This window comes from Bidens hawaiensis, unplaced genomic scaffold (genome assembly GCF_021521415.1).
Source record: "Bidens hawaiensis isolate Kalapana, Puna unplaced genomic scaffold, B.hawaiensis_p1.1 tig00017259_1, whole genome shotgun sequence".
NCBI classification, from domain to species: Eukaryota; Viridiplantae; Streptophyta; class Magnoliopsida; order Asterales; family Asteraceae; genus Bidens; species Bidens hawaiensis.
Genome location: NW_027492617.1, coordinates 54,582 through 72,185, shown reverse-complemented (window position 1 = coordinate 72,185; position 17,604 = coordinate 54,582). Strand labels below are relative to the sequence as shown.

General features: G+C 38.1%; 1 protein-coding gene across 1 annotated transcript; it reads right to left on the bottom strand.

Moving 5' to 3' along the window:
* Positions 1–10,937: 10,937 nt before the first annotated feature.
* On the bottom strand, positions 10,938–12,807 carry LOC143553526 (cytochrome P450 84A1-like). Its single transcript, XM_077043509.1, has 2 exons — positions 11,730–12,807; positions 10,938–11,639 (listed from the first exon to the last, which is right to left on the bottom strand). Exons 1-2 carry the CDS (start codon positions 12,615–12,617, stop codon positions 11,016–11,018), a joined length of 1,512 nt encoding a protein of 503 aa, XP_076899624.1. The 5' UTR covers positions 12,618–12,807; the 3' UTR covers positions 10,938–11,015.
* Positions 12,808–17,604: the final 4,797 nt, after the last annotated feature.

Sequence of the window (17,604 nt, the reverse complement as noted above, 5' to 3'; positions counted from 1 at the left end):
ACTATTACTTTACTCTCCTGTTACGTGCTAAAGCTGTCTGGAGACTTAAAGTTGGCAAAGATGAGGCTAAACGTATCTATACAGACAATCGTTGTCTCTATAGGCCTCATAACCGAGAGTTGTGCTCTATTCACAATTGACAATCGTTGTCGGTCTGCCTAACCACTTATTAATGTTGTGTGCTACAGCTGCCTTTAATAACTGGAAGCCAGATTCTCATACTCCTAATTAATTAATGTTATTGGGTCATTAATAATAGGACTACAACGTCGAAAATACTAATTAAATTTACTTTTGCTTAATTAATCAGATGTCGTCAAACGAAATCTCACCCTACGCCCCTAAGACTATCCTTGAGAAGGATAAACTGAACGGTACCAACTTCATAGAATGGCACCGCAACTTAAGACTTGTTCTCACCATGGCAAAGCGCCTGTATGTTCTCGATGGACCTGTTCCAAACGAGCCTGAAAACAACACAGCCGCTGCACGAAAAGTTCTTGACAAGCATAAGGATGACTCGCCTGAGGTCTCCTGCATTATGCTAGCCACCATGACTTCTGAGCTTGCTAAAGGCTTGGAAGACTTTGGTTCCTATGAGATGCTTGAGCAACTCAAGGGCATGTTCCAGAAACAAGCCCGTCAAGAACGTTTCGACACCATGAAACAACTCATAAGTTGCAAGATGGCAGAAGGGTCTCCCGTCAGTGCACATGTTCTTAAGATGAAGGGGCACATCGATCAGCTCAAGAAACTTGATTATCCCATGCCTGATGAAATGGCATCTGATTTCATCCTCAACTCTCTCCCCAACTCATACGACCAGTTCGTAATGAATTTCAATATGAATGGTTGGGTGAAGACAGTGCCGGAGCTTCATAACATGCTCAAGACGGCTGAGATGAACATTCCTTCTAGGACCAATCAAGTTCTGATGATTCGATCTGCTGGTGTCAAGAAGCCAAAACCAAAAAATCGGGGTTTTAAGGGAAAAGGCAAGAAGAAAGTTACTGTTGCTGCCAAGGTTGCCACCAACACTAACAAGGTAGTTGCAAAGCCAAAGCCGCCACCGTTTGAGGAGCGCAAGTGCTACAAATGCAACCAAATGGGGCACTGGATGAGAAACTGCCCCGAATACCTTGTTGAGATCAAGAAGAAGAGAGCCAATGGTGAAGGCTCTTCTGGAGGTATTTCCATATACGTTATTGAACTTTTCACTGTCTCTAGCAACACATGGGTATTTGATACCGGATGTGGTTACCACATAGTTAATGTCTTGCAGGAGCCTGAGAAGTGGAGGAAACTGAATAAAGGCAGCATGGAACTCATCGTTGGAGATGGGAAGAGAGTACCAGTTCTGGCAACTGGAGTATTTCATTTTACTTGTCCATCTGGCCTAGTTTTTCCTTTAAATAATTGTTTGTATGCTCCTGGCTTGACCAGAAACATCATTTCAGTTTCGTTGTTATTTGAACAAGGATTTAAGTATGTTCTTAATGGCATGGCTATTTCTGCTTACTTAAATGATATCTTTTATTTTGAGGCTAAACCTCGAAATGGTATTTATGAGATTGATGTTCAACCTGACAATAACGTATATCATCTTTCAAAACGTATCAAGACTAGCATCAATGATACTTTTCTATGGCATTGCCGACTTGGCCACATAAGCAAGGCAAGAGTTAAAAGACTCCAATCCGAAGGGATTATTGAATCCACAGGACCGGACTCTTTTGACGATTGTGAATCTTGCTTAGCTAGCAAACTCGCCAAAGACTCCTTCACTAATAAAAGTGTACGAGCAAGTGATCTGTTAGGACTCATACATACTGATGTATGTGGACCTTTCAGAACCATGACTAGAAACCATGAAAGATACTTCGTTTCTTTTATCGACCATTATAGTCGATACGCTTATGTGTATCTTATGAAACACAAGCACGCAACTTTTGAAAAGTTCAAAGAGTTTCAATGCGAAGTGGAAAAACAACTTGATAAAACCATTAAGATACCTCGATCAGATCGAGGTGGAGATTATCTCAGCTCAGAGTTCATCACTCATCTAAAGGAGCATGGAATTGTTTCACAGCTCACTCCACCTGGCACACCCCAACTTAACGGCGTGAGCGAGAGGAGGAATCGAACTTTGCTAAACATGGTTCGATCGATGATGTGTAGAACTAACTTGCCTCACTCCTTTTGGGGATACGCCCTTATGACCGCCCCCCGCATTGTCAATCTAGATCCAACTAAGAAGATAGACAAAACACCATATGAGATATGGCATAAGGGAAAGAAGCCCAAACTGTTTTATCTTAGAGTATGGGGATGTGATGCTTATATCACAAGTGAGTCTGATGACAAACTTGATCCCCGCGGCGAAAATGTTATTTTCGTCGGATACTATTATAAAAGCGGTTATTACTTCTTTCATCCTGATACAAATACGATTTCTGTCAGGAGAAAAGGCCACTTCCTTGAGAAGAAATTTCTCAATCGAGGAACTGGAGATAACATTGTCGATCTTGAAGAAATTCAAGATCCACAACCAACCGCTGAGGAAGTTGGAGAGTCTGATCAACAAGTTGTTGTTGCTGATACATCATACGTGAACACAAGCGTTCGCAGAAGTAGTAGGACTCCCGTACCAAATTCTAGATACTTATGTCATCTAGATGGTCCCGAAGTCTTATTAGTAGCCGAGTCTGGGGACGAGCCTACTAACTACAAATCTGCTATCTTGGATCCGGAATCCAAGAAATGGCAAGATGCCATGAACGTAAAGATGCAATCCATGCATGATAACCAAGTTTGGAACTTGGTTGAGCTATCCCCCTATAGTCGGGCAGTAGGGAGCAAATGGATTTTCAAGAAGAAAACCGACATGCATGGAAATGTGCAAACCTACAAGGCACGGCTAGTCGCGAAAGGTTTTACTCAAACTCAAGGTGTTGACTATGATGAAACTTTTTCGCCCGTTGCTATGACCAAGTCAATTAGGATATTGCTTGCCATTGCTGCATACAATGATTATGAGATATGGCAAATGGATGTCAAAACCGCTTTCCTTAATGGACATCTTTCTGAAGATGTCTAAAGGTTTTGTCGATCCAAAATATCTTAATAGGGTTTGCAAATTGAACAAGTCCATTTATGGGCTTAAGCAGGCATCTCGAAGCTGGAATCTTCACTTTGACGAGAAAATCAAAGAGTTTGGTTTTGTCAAAAACGAAGATGAACCTTGTGTTTACAGAAAGGCTAGTGGGAGCACTAATCATTCCTCATCTTGTATGTGGATGACATACTGATCATTGGAAACAACATTCCTATGCTTAAGGAAGTTAAGCAATGGTTGGAATCTTGTTTTGCAATGAAAGATCTTGGAGAAGCCGCATATATTCTGGGAATAAAGATCTACAAAGATAGATCTAAGCGGATTCTAGGGCTAAGTCAAAGTACCTACATAGACAAAGTAATAGCACGCTTCTCAATGGAAAACTCCAAGAAAGGAGCTGTTCCAGTGACTAAGGGAACCGTGTTGAGCAAATCGCAATCTCCGGCAACAGACATTGAATCTAAACGTATGCATGCAATTCCATATGCTTCTGCGATTGGCTCTATCATGTATGCTATGTTGTATACTAGGCCTGACGTCTCGTATGCCTTGAGCATGACCAGTCGTTTTCAACAGAGTCCTGGCATTGCCCATTGGACTGCTGTGAAGAACATTCTAAGGTACCTGAATAGGACCAAAGACATGTTCTTGGTGTTTGGGGGAGTGGAAGAGGAGCTCACTGTAAAGTGTTACACTGATGCTAGCTTCCAGACTGACCGGGATGATTCTCACTCACACTCAGGTTTCGTATTCACTCTCAATGGAGGAGCTATTTATTGCAAGAGCTCCAAGCAGAGTGTAGTGGCGGATTCTACCACCGAATCCGAATATAAAGCTGCATCAGATGCTGCTAAAGAGGCTGCTTGAATGAAGAAGTTCATCACCGATCTCGATGTGGTTCCGAGTATTCACGAACCAATCGAGATATTATGTGATAACACAAGTGCTATTGCTCAAGCCAAAGAGCCAAGGTCTCATCACAGAACCAAGCATATTCTGAGGAAGTTCCATCTTATTCGGGAAATATTGGAACGAGGTGACATCGTGATAAGCAAAGTAAACACAGATCAAAATCTAGCTGACCCGTTCACTAAGCCGATGACTCAGGACAAGCATGATCAACATAGAGATGCTATCGGGCTTAGACTTGCTAGTGATTTATTTTGATTTAGTATTTGGATGTATGAACATTTAATCAGTTGTACTTTTCTGTTCACTTTTGATTTAATGGTTAAATGCAAACGTTGAATAATACAACTGTGTTCATTTTAATACGTTTAATTCGTGAATATTGTATTCTAAATTATCCGTAGTCGGTCAGACTCGTGGGAACGATTCTGAATTAAGACTATTCTGACTTTGGACTCAAGCAGTTGACTTCCAAACTCACAGACCTCATTATGAATGACGTTGGATGTAACTCGCATCAAATCATCTTCATGGATCTTAATCATAAGATGTTTTGATAATAGTATGCTCATTTAGTATCCTTAGACCTGAGATACATATTAGAACTTTCGTTTACCGAGGAATATTCTTTCATCATGTCAACCGCTGTTGCGTAACTGCCAGCCATAAAGGCATTGGTTGAGAATGTTCTGGAGTTCAGTGGGAGTTGTATGTAGTCAAGATGGGATTATGTACTCTTACATTAGAATGTAACAATTAGACATATTGGCGCCCTCGTTGATTCAAACTGGTAAAGTGTGAGGCCTCACCCAAACTAACTGTGTGTTTGATTGGACCACTTTGACTCTATATCGAGAATTACAATAATTGAACGCCATATGAGATTGATTTGATCCATGTCTCATTGTTCAATTAATGTCTTATACGGAAATGATAGATGACAACGATTACTATAAATTCATTATCTTGCAATAAGGTATTCCAAGATACTTTGGTTATGGATTTAAAATGTCATATTCGGTTGGGGACAGTTATGTGTAGCTAGAACGCCTCTGGCTGTTAGCGTTGTGATACTTGACCCAAATCCGTCCAAGTGGGAGACTGTTGGATTTAATGGTCGGTTCGGGTCAAGTCAACGCGACGGACCCGAATGTGACCCGGACTGAGTTACACCGGGGGTGACGAGATAAAGGCCTATTTAAATGTTAATTAGGCCCGACGCAATTAATTAGATGGACAGGATGATGGACTAGGCTTTGTTTTGTTAATTGGGCTTTAAGCCCAATGGATTAAAGATGATAAACCCTAATTCATTTCCATATATAGTATACTATATATATGCATAGGATAAGCATAACATTTGGATCAAGAAAAACCCTAGCCACCATATATACATATATTCCAGCCGCCACCATCGCCGGCGCGTTTTTCTGGCCGCCGGAAAAACGTGACCACCCTTTGCAGCCATTATAAGCTTCACCGGAGGTCATCAGTACAACAACAACATCACCGCAGCTCAACCACTTGTTGCACAGCTGTTCCCGTCTTCTACTGTTGACCGCCGGAAAACCGCAGCCGCCGCCGTCAGTTCCTGTCGTCGCCGGAAAAGCTTTCTGGTTCTAGTAAGGTCGTTTAGTTGCTGTTCGCTGCTGTCCATTGTTGTTCGCTGCTGTCCAACGCCAATAGCCGTTACCACAGCACCCGCCGGAATCCGCCGCCGCCGCCGCTGGTCGCCGCCGTCGCCGGATTTGCTTGTTTTCTTTGATTGTGTCATCTAGCTCATCTCGTTAGCCTTCGGTGTCTTCCTGGTTTCGATAACCGAGGTATATCGACAAACTAATCTATGATTGTTTATTATTGTTTAAATCATACTCGTATAAAGTTGTAATCGGATCCGGCTTTTGGGTTTCGGTTATGGTTCGTGTTAATCGTTTATTTATCCGTTGCGTTTCTTGTTCGTTTATGTGTATATATGTTAATATTGATTAAATATATATGAAACGAACCTTTTATATAAAACGGGTTAAAAATATATTGACCGGTTTCGTTCCGAACCACCGTTGAAACCCAACACTAGTAACTTTTCCGAATTATAATGTTACACTCAACACGTTATATAAGGTGTTTAATTCGTTACATGATGTCACTAAAAACCATAGATATTTTTTGCTTATGTCACTAAAAAACCATGTGTAGTTAAATATACATAGATATTTTCTCGATAAATTCCACCTATGAATACACTTATCTTGAATCATTTGTATGCGATTTAAAAGGGTCACCACTATAGATGACATCTCAATTCAACACCATGGTAATGGAGTAAACACCGGAATAATCCACTTCAAATATCAACATCCTCATCAATCATGGTGGTGGAACTTTTGTTTAATGATAATGATATTTTTACATATAAAAATGTGGGTCTACTTGGAATTTGATTCATAATGGATCAGGTAATAATTTATGTCGACCCTTCATTTTAGAAGATAATATAAAATTGTATTTCTAAGGGTTTGTTTTGTATGAGTTTATGAAATGAGCAAATGAATGGAATGGACGAGGTAATAGAATGAATCATTACCATTCCATTGACATGTTTGGTTACCATATGAGATTTAAATGAATTATTTACTCTGTGTTGTTTATTATGCTAGAAAAAGTCGGAATAAAATAAAAATGGTGGTGGTGGACTGCGAGCAGTAATGGTGATGGTGAGCGGCGGTGGCAATGGGTGGGAGCTGGGAGTGATGGTTGGTGGCGATGGGTGGATAGGTGGTAGTAACAAGTGGTGGTGGTGGGTGGCGGGTGGTGGTGGTGGGCGGAGGGTGTGGCAGGTAGTGGTGGTGGTGGGCGGCGGGTGGTGGTGGTAGTGGTGGGTGGCGGGCAATGGTGGTGATGACCGGGAGCGATGGTTGGTGATGGTGAGTGGTTGGTGGTGCCGGTGGTGGTGGGCGTCGTAGGTAGGTGGTGGTGGCGGGTGGTTGGTGGTGGTGGTGCCGGTGGATGGTGGTGGCTGGCGACAGCGGGGGTGGGCGGTGGTGGTGAGTGCAATGGTTGGTGGTGCTGGGAGGGTGTTGGATGTGATATAATGTGAAAGAAGAGTGGAATGAAAAAACAAGGGTGATGAATGGAATGGATTTGATGTGTTTTAGGGAAAATGAAATGAACATAGTAATGGGTGATTACATTCCATTGACCAACCAAACATCTTTTTCTTCATTCCCCCCCTAATGGTCCATTCCATTCCGTCTTCCATTCCAACATACCAAACGCTACCTAAGGGTTTTTTTTAAACAACTAGAGAATAACGCCCGGATACCCTAGGTAACCTAATGGTAAAAGGCGACTCATAAGTTCGCAATCATGGACGTCGTTGAGTAACGCAAACCCACCATACCTTGTTCCAGAGAAAACCAGCCGCTAGAAGGCCTATTGTGCTTAAACCTTGTTAGCATCGGATTCGAACTTGAGACCTTGTGATCTTAAGCCCAAATCTTCACCTTCCTTCTTATACTAGTTAAGCTAAAGCTCGTTGGAAAACTTTCAAATTATTGCAATACCGGCTCTAATATCTAAAAATATGCGTGTATATTACGGTTAATATATGTTCATTTTTGCTATGCCAATTTCTTTCTGCGCCACCACAGATTTTTTGAACTTTGTTTAGCTTAAAGGTAACAATTGGAATATCCAACATTAATCAATAATTGATTTAGTTGACTTTATAAATAACTAGCATTTAGCCCGCGTGTCACGCGTGTTAATATAAATATATATATATATATATATATATATATATATATATATATATATATATATATATGGATTGCCCAACCAAGATCATCTTATTACACCGAATTTGGTCAACACACTCTTAAACTGAGCCGTTTGCACATCATATAATGCACATTTAATTAGTTTGTTTTGAACTGGACAAATTCTTTCATTTAACGTTGTATTCTTATAACGGTTCAAATTAGTTAATTCGGGTCAGAAATATAACTTAACCAAGATAGGGCCACTTACATTTTAAAAACTTAACGTGGTCCTAAACAAACCCGTCCCGACCCAAACATGTACATAAGCATAAACGTACGGGGAGCAGGTCGTGTTCAGATTCGTTTCAGTTTTTCGAGTTTATGTCGCGTTGAACCAGCAAACCTGCAAGTTACTCAGATGAGTATATATAACTTCGAACCAAACCCGTTTCGACCGGTTCAAATTAGTTTGTTGGGGTTAGAAATAAAACTTTACCCATATCAACCCATCTGAGTTTTTAAAACATAAACCGGTCCCACACACGAACCCATCCCAACCCGAACATGTACATAGGCATAAACGTATAGTTAACACGAACCCGTCACGACCCGAACACGTGCATAGCTATAAACGTACAGTTAACAAAAACTAAAAAAATTTAAATGAAAGCATTTAGGTATATACAAAAGATCTAAATCAAAATGCTAAACACTACGATGCCAAAAATATAGTTGTTCATATGAGGTATGATTCCTTTAACAACACCACCATCATCAAGAAAGATTTCCAACTTATTCATATTCTAATAGTCTCTTTTTTAAATTTTAAAGAGCAAACTTACATTTTCTTTCACTACAGGGCATGAGTGTATATATTTTCTTTATGAAACAGTATCGGGATGTTCTAGAGTACATTTGATTTTAGCTAACCTTCTCTTTCACTTCACAAACCAAACTGCAACATTAATATTGCAATCATGGACAATTTTAGATTATGTTGAGCACACGGACCATGCATCATTAACTCCCTCACAAGATTATATAATTTAGGATCTTGGTTTCAAAAAGCTATCAAGTTACAATACATAATTAAATTTTCGTTTGTTATAAATAGAAACACGCTTTACTTTACACGAGATGCAAGATGAAAATGATAAGATTCACAAAACTCTATATACTTCTCAATCTATTATACAATCTAAATAACTTATGTTGCAGCTGCTCCAAAAATGAATATATGGCCCCTTAATAATCAGACAGTTTCGAAATGCAATGCCAAACACACCCTAATTACAAAAACAACATAACAGTGAGTTTAAGTTATTATAAACATTAACTACTATTTATTATAATAATTAAAATTACCATACCTCAAGATCACCCAACCCTAAGGACAAGATTTAACTGCCTTTGCTGTCGTTGAACATAAGCTTTTACGAAAAACTTTTCATGATCGTGCAACATGGTATATTAAGATAGACACAAAATAACTATGGATAATATTAAAATTATCATCACAATGCAGAAGATGAAAATTGTTTTATTTTATATGTAAAAAGGATCAAAATATTGTGGCAAGTGCTAACCTTTCTGAAAAAAAGATGGAAGCTTCTCAAAACTAAGCTTTGACCTCATCCATAACAAAAATGCACATGAAACATCAGTTAAAAATTCATGCATGATCAACAAATAACAAAAATGAATCTGATTACATGGTAATTCTTTGTTGAACAGTTAACTCAAATCGAATTATCGAACAAACAAAATTTGGTAATTTGATAGTACCAAAGCTAAGAAAATAACTACTTGAATAGTAATCAAATTATAGAGTGTAAAAGGTTGCAACACAATCGAGTTTGTGTGAGCTCTTTAGATTGACTTAAGAGCTTTTATCAAGCTTGAGCACAAAAACAAACACGAAATATGTGACTAAAGCTTATAAAGATTCGACTTCAGTTATTGTTTTAGCCTTATAATATGTATGCATGTGTGTATTTATATGTATATACTATATATTAACATGTTCCCTAATATTATGCATTTTAAAATCCATATCATATACGTGTGTCTAATGCATTTGTGATGAAACAACTAAGATTGAAATGAACCTGAATTACGAGAGCAACCGAGTTTTATTGGCGCATGCATGATCGTTTTGTCCTTTCTAACTTAGTCTGCCCCCAAAAGCTATTTCCTGTATCTTTCCTTGGAACTACGACCGTCTAAATCAACTCGTTTCCGATTCAAAGGCTGGGCACAAAAAATAAAAAATGGCCATAAATCTAGACATGAATAACCTAGAAATCAAAGCATACACAGTAAAGTGAAAGAACATTTAAATTATAATAATTTATTTCTCTCCTTTGATTTCTTGATTATTAATCTTTAATTAACAATTTAAATTCATAATTGTATAATGAATACAAAGCCAAACAAAACACTAAAATGAAAAACCTAAAGTAAGTTGTATCATGAATTACGTCTCCATAAATTGATTGATTTCTAGTTATGAAATTTGCAATTAGCAGAATGAAATTGTTGTCACAGCCAGGCCTTGTAGGATCTTTATTAGCATGGTGAACTACAACGCCTGCATATACAAGAATTGACTCCATCAATGTATTGATGATTCAGAAACTGCGCGTATCCGGGATTCAGCTTCACAAAAACCCAATAGAAGGGTTTAGAGTTTTGAAACAAAGATACATTGGTCTATAATAATGATTGATTTGAGTCGTGCATACCTTGATCTATGATTATATGAACCCTGATGATGAATCGAGGTTGAGGAACGATGAAGGGTGAAGCGTTTTAGGGTTTAGATCGATGTGCGTATGAGAAAAGGGAGAAAAATCCAGTTAGATAATTGAGAAAGTCTATTACCCGAGAAGGTGAAATACGGGTCGCGCCTTAACCCATGTGAGACCATACCCGCGATTTTTAAAGGATTGCATGAGAAGCCAGCATTCTCAAATGAAGCAATCTGGTGCCTCTAGATAGGGTGGGGTGCAACCAGAACGCGACACATAGGATTTTTCAGTAGACAATTATATAGATAGTTAGATAGTTATAGTCTTATATATCTTTTCAAATATCATAAACTAAAACTTAAAACCCTATAGTTATTAATTGGAAATTCGAAAAATACAAGATTTGAAGATGTGAATATGATGTTACTCTCCTTCCATATTATATAAAGAAGGCTAGAAATAATAAACTCAAAAGCCCTGTTAATACAATGGACATAATAAACGTGGTGTTGGTACTGCAACAAGTCGTATCGCCTTGGGTGCGGTGAGTCCAAACACATCCCCCATATCGATTTCACTCGGTTTCATTCCATTGGGTAACTCCCAAGTGAAACAATGAAGGAGGTGGGCTAGCGCCATCTCCATTGCGTACAAACCAAGTTGCATTCCAGGACATGACCTTCGTCCCGAACCAAAAGGTAGAAGTTCATAGTTACTTCCCTTAAAATCCGGAGCCCCATTTTGCAAAAAACGAGACGGATTGAAAGCATCCGGATCTTCCCAAGAGTCCTTATCACGATTGATGGCGTATGCGTTAACCATGACACGCCCCCCCTTAGGGATGTAGTAGCCCATAACCGTTGTGTCCTGTGACGATTTGTGAAGGGCAACGGGAATAGGAGGGTGTAGGCGAAGCGTCTCTTTGACAACACACTTAAAATAAGTCAACTTCTCTAGGTCAGCCTCTTCAACCCGACGTTCGAGACCAACAACACTAACCAACTCTTGCTGGACGAGCTTTAGTGCTTTGGGTGTGTGCATTAGCTCGGTCATTGCCCATTCTATCGCAGATGCCACTGTCTCAGTACCTCCAAACATCACATCCTTGAAAACAAAAAAAAAACGTGTCAAGCTTTAGCAAATGTTTGTTACTTATATTTTCAAAACAAAATACACTTGAGCTAAATTACTTACCATAATTATGGCCTTAATATTATCTCGGGTCAACATGATCGCGTTGTGCAAATCCTCGGTTTCATTGACTTTTCCTTCCTCGCTATAAAACGCTAACATCTCATCAACCATATCGTTATCCACATTTTGATCGCTGATATCCTTCCTCTTCCTCAAATGATCGTCGATGATTTTATCAATGAAACAGTCTAAAGCGGCTCGGGCAACAGGTAAACGGGTATTCAACCCAGCGGGGTCAATGAACCCGAGCCATGGAATAAAGTCAGCCAAGTTGAATGCACCAAACAGCTTTGTGTACTCTTGTAGGATGCTTATGAATTCCTCTTTACTTTCACTAGATATCGATCCAAAAGCCGCCCTATAAATAATATCATGGGTCAACCCAAATACAAGCTCACCTACATTTACTGGCAAACCTGAGTTGACCGCGGTGGATTTCACCATGGAATCCACCTCATCACGGACAGAATCCCAGGATTCTGCCCGTTTACGGCTGAACAACTTCATGACGCTCAGCTTCCGCATCTGGCGCCAGAACGGGCCGTAGACCGCAAAGGCCATATCGACTCGGTTGTAAGTCAGATAAGTGATGGCAATTGTGGCTGGACGGTTGGCAAATATATGATCTTGGACTTGAAGTATTTGTTGGGCCATCTCGGGCGATGACACAGCAATGGTGTGGCTGAATCCCATCTTGAGATGGAATATGCCACCGTATTTTTTTGCCAAGCGGGCTAAGCCACGGTGGGTGAGTTGCTCCATCATTAACATGTTGCCAATGACCGGCCACCCCATTGGGCCAGGCGGAAGAGGTTTTCGGCGAAGCCAAACGAGAAAGGAAACAGTGAAGAGAGAGATTAATATTAGAGGGATTTGGATTGAATCCATTATTGATCAAGTGGCAACTGGATGAATATGTTGCTGCTTAAAAATGGATACAAATGGTATGTTATATATACAAGTTTAGTGGGCATACCATGATAGGAAGCGTGTGGATTTACTGTTAAGGTTCTTGAAAATGAGTGCTATTGTGCTAATGAATTCACTAGCACAATAGGAAGATATAATGTTGCCTATTTTAGCATGTATACAAATCAAGGGTACGCTATATATATACAAGTTTAATGTGATATTTTCTCCCTTGATCTCCCCCTTTGACTTACCTTACATTTAGCCACACTGTTTGGTATTTCCTTGTTAGGCTATTAGCCTAATTTGGGTTGTACCCATGAATGCAAGATCAGAAAATATTAATGTACAAAATACCCTTTGGTACTATCATTGGTTAGAAAAGATTTATTGAATCATAGTTACGTAGGTCTGTAAAAGAACCGAAAGATGTGAATGAGACATGCCCGTGTTCGTTCATTTAAGTTTAATAGTATAAACGAATGTTCACGAATGTAATCGAATATGTCTGAATATAGATGAAGAAACATTACTAAGTGAGCATTAATTAAAAGTAAATGTGAACATCAATTTTATCTGAAAAAATAATGAAACTATAATACATTGTAAATTTGTAATGGCCTGAAAATTTCAATGAATATAAACGAACAAATTTAAACAAACATAAGCTAAAGAACATAAATGATGTAAAGGCACATGTATAAATGAACAAATGCCACGATCATAAACAAGCAAACTTCCCATCAAACACATCATGAGAGGTTCAGTTAACAGGACCAAGATATTTTTAAATCACATGGCCAAATGTCCTCACTATACTTTCACTGTATTACTATGCGTAATGGAGCGAGTGTTATTTATCGTCTGGTTTGGATTTGAAATAATATTATAATAATAAAGTGACCGTTGACAACGGTCTAAAATAAATAAATAAATAAATAAAACAATATATATACACATATACCCTTCTTCTCCAACCTCATCTCCATTTCATACAAAAATACACATTTTCTTCAAAAAAAACATACAAAAATGAATCTTAGAAATAACCCAAACCAATCATACCCTCCTTTCGGTCAATACCATGGTCCGCAAAACCATTCGAACCAACCGAGCGTAAACATTCAATGGTTCCCGAACACCGGAAACCAACCGAACCTAAACTATCTGTATCCTTTTCCTGAACCGAACTTAAACATGTACGCCAACTTCCTCAGCCACCAAAACCCCATGTCGGTGTTCGGGTCTTGTCAACCGGAGCCAGTGACGGTTCCGGTGACTCAAACGACACAGGCCCCCGATTCAAGCCAAAAGTCGACCCGTAAACACAAAAAGAAGCAACCGGGGAGCCGATAACGCCATGTGATCCGTACAAACAATGTGCAGAGGATGAGGAACTAGCTCTCACAAAAGCTTGGATCGCCATTTCGGAGGATCCCAACGTTGGTAAGTTTTTTAATGTTAAGTATTTATATAACTGTATCTTGTGTTTATTAAAAATTTATATTAATTGTGAAAATAAATTTAATTTGTAGCTAATATTCAAGCCGTCGTAATATCTTGGAAGAAAATATTTGAAGCTTGGCTCGTGCTAACGGGTAAACCGGAAGAATACCAGGGTAAAGAAGCGGTGCAAGCTCATTGGAAGGTCGTCAATTCAGAATGCTAGAAATTTGCCAGGATATACAACCGGTTGAGTAATCACGGTTGGCATAGCGGGCAAAAAGACACTGACATCCAATCTCGAGCGTTAAGCGACTTTCGAACTCAAGTGCAAACGGAAGGGCAGATCGAGAGACTGTTTAAGCATTTAAGTTATTGTGAAAACTCAAGCTTTGCCCGAAATGAAAAGGGACACCCACTGTTCCGGTCACTCGACGATCCGGCGCATCATCCCGGTCTACAAAAAGGTCGAGGACCACATCTTCAACAAAACTGAGCACACTAACACCCTCCGATGCTAGTAACTTCAACCTCGTTGACGAACATGACACGTTAATTTAGACGACGTACAAGAGTTGGCTCGACCCAGTAGAAGACGAAGAAAAAAGAATACGAAAAATGGGGAGGGTTCGTCATCATCACAAGTTAATGTGAGGGCCATCAAAGAAGTCGAACATTTAAATAAGGTGTTCGGTCCTTTCGAAACCCATATCGTGGAACATACCACTACCCTCTAACAAACCAACCATCACCACAAAAAGCTTGCCGTTATGATTGAATTGCGACAAATGGGTAAAGACTACGACTTCCTCGTCGCGGTCGGGTTAAATGAAGAGACCGCATTATTGGAAGAACGACGAGTTCAAAAAATACGTGAATATTATGGATATTATTTTATGTGTTTTTTTTTTGTATTTCTTTTTTAAATTTAATGTATTTTTATTTGTTTAATTTAATTATAAAAAGAAAATAATAAAAAAAAGATGACATGGCTAAAGAGGGGCTACAACACCATTACACCTTTAAAACAAAAACCCATTCTTTACTGATTGGGCATTACATGTTGCAAGTCGCCTCAATTTTTAGTCTTTTCACAACACATAACTTTAATTTTCGTAGTATCACTATTTTTTAATTTTATTTTTTAAGTGTGATTATCATTTAAAAACGCTCAACAAGAAGCTAAGCTAAACAATTAGTAGAATCATTTAAGTTCACATTTAGGGCCAGTTAAGGGTATCGTTTAAGTTCACACATGACAAATAACATGCCACTTTAACGAAAACCCACTTTAATTATTTCGTCTTGTAATGATTTATAAAAACTTCCAAGCATTCACTATGATAACCCCTTGAATTAGACTCACATTAAATTATACATATATGATTAGGACTGTTCAAAGGGTAATGCCTCACTTTTTTACCTAATATTCTACCTGGAACTTTTACTCTTTTAGGAAGGAAGAAATGTGGACCCGAAATCCCTACCCTCTAAACAATAAAAGTGTCAGGTACAAATAAGGGTTTCAAAAGTTCAACCATTTACCCTTTAATGTAGTAATCACATCTCATTTTCTGCATTTACTAGTTGCATCTCTCTTATATGACTTTAATATATGAATCCTTATACTTTCATTTAATAACATATTAAACTCTAACTTCGAAAGTTTATCAGCTGTTTGAACTGATGCAAATAATATTCACATTCACAAATTAAATGTAGAAAACAATTCAGTGATTCCCATATATATGTTTCCAATCAATAGTATGAACCTTTATTTTTTATATTTCTTAATAGTTGAGAAATTTCGGATGAATCATATAGGAAATACAAATTTCTCATTAATTTGAATTTCAGATTAATCGCGAATCTGATATATATCTATCTAGAAGCTAGTAAACGGGTGAAAGGTTTAAAAAGGGTCGGACCCTTAGAAACTCTTTTACCCTTTAAGGTGAAATTTAAATACGCTTAACCCGACCCATTCGGATATAATTAAGGGTTTTTTGCGAGTCAGGTAACCGAGTTTCAAGGGTCCGACCCTTATCTTGCTCACCTCTATATATGGTGTGTATGGAATACATATTCTATAGTTTTGGTACTATGTTTCAAGAAAATGTTGGTTTCTTCCTTTATAAACAAACTAATTTGGCGGGAATTCGGTCATTATTTGCAACGGTACCAACACTTACTATAGCAAATGAAAAAGAACACCCAAATAATATTGTTATGATATGCTCAAAAAGACATCAACATGTGTTTTATATTGATTGGAACCTATAAAAGTAAATGCATGTACCAGTTTTGATAATACTGATATCAATGTTGTTCATTCGGAATTAGGTTCGTTATGATACTCTATGTTGAATACAACTTCGTTTTCAAAAAAAAAAAATATTGAAATGTCAATAAAGTAAAAAAAAAACTATACACAAATGCGTTTTATGTTTTTTTTTTTCTTTATTTCAGTTAACAAACATAACATATCTATATAAAGTTACCCCACTTACTATATTATACGGAGTAAAACATTTGATAAGGGTACTCTAAAAGTTTAAGAACATTTGATGCCTATAAAATAACAAGTAGTGTATTTAATTTAAGTAATAAAGAATATATTTGTCACAACCCCTGACCCCTATACCCCGGGATGGGGAGCCATGAACATTAATTGGTGGTATCGGTGTTTATTAAATTATTTTGCAGCGGAAAATTTCATCAGAACCGTAGTTAGGAAAAATGATCAGAGTTATAAAAACACCATGATTATTATATCGATAAACCGGGAATTTAATCCCTTTTGATACAAACATAAGTTTTATAGGGTTAAACCCTAATTTACAAAACACGTTTCTTTATTCTGGTGACAAGCCACTTATTTAAGCTGGAAGCCCGCAAGCATCATTCATTTGTCTTTAACAAGTCACTTGAAACATGTTTAAAATATTTGATCAGCAAGAAATACTGGTGAGTACATTCATTTGTAAATGACCCATTTTACAGTTACAACATTAAGATATTTTTACATTTGCATGCTTACAAATTACCGAAAGGTACTTGGCACTCGACCGTATCTATGACTGTGGTCATATTACTTATTGGTCATATTACTTATTGGCTAACACTTGTCCAATAAGTAACGTGTAATAGCCTAGTAGGCAAGCCTTGTATACAAAACCCCACAATACCAGTAGTAACCATCCCGTAAGTCTACAGAGACTTAATCACTGTAATGTATTTAAAATACTTTTAAAAATATATTTGAAACATTTAGACCATCTGCCATGAGTTTTATAGGTTTTGAAATTATCATAGAAGTGTCGGAAAAACAGTTGTCTCACACAAATGTGAGTGGTACAAAAACTCGAATGTCTCACCTTGCAGGTTTACAATTAAAGAACACCTTCTGGTATTAAGCACCTAAGATAAACACAATGTAGTATTACTATATTAGTATAAAACCAACAATCATAACGATAATCACGAGAGTAGAAACTTTACACGATGGCACAATGTCATACCT

Excerpts from the sequence above, each read along its gene's own strand:
- LOC143553526 (XM_077043509.1), bottom strand. The coding sequence starts at position 12,617 with ATGGATTCAATCCAAATCCCTCTAATATTAATCTCTCTCTTCACTGTT. Across the intron at positions 11,640-11,729 it reads ATATTAAGGCCATAATTATG|GATGTGATGTTTGGAGGTAC; the intron begins GTAAGTAATTTA and ends TTTGTTTTCAAG.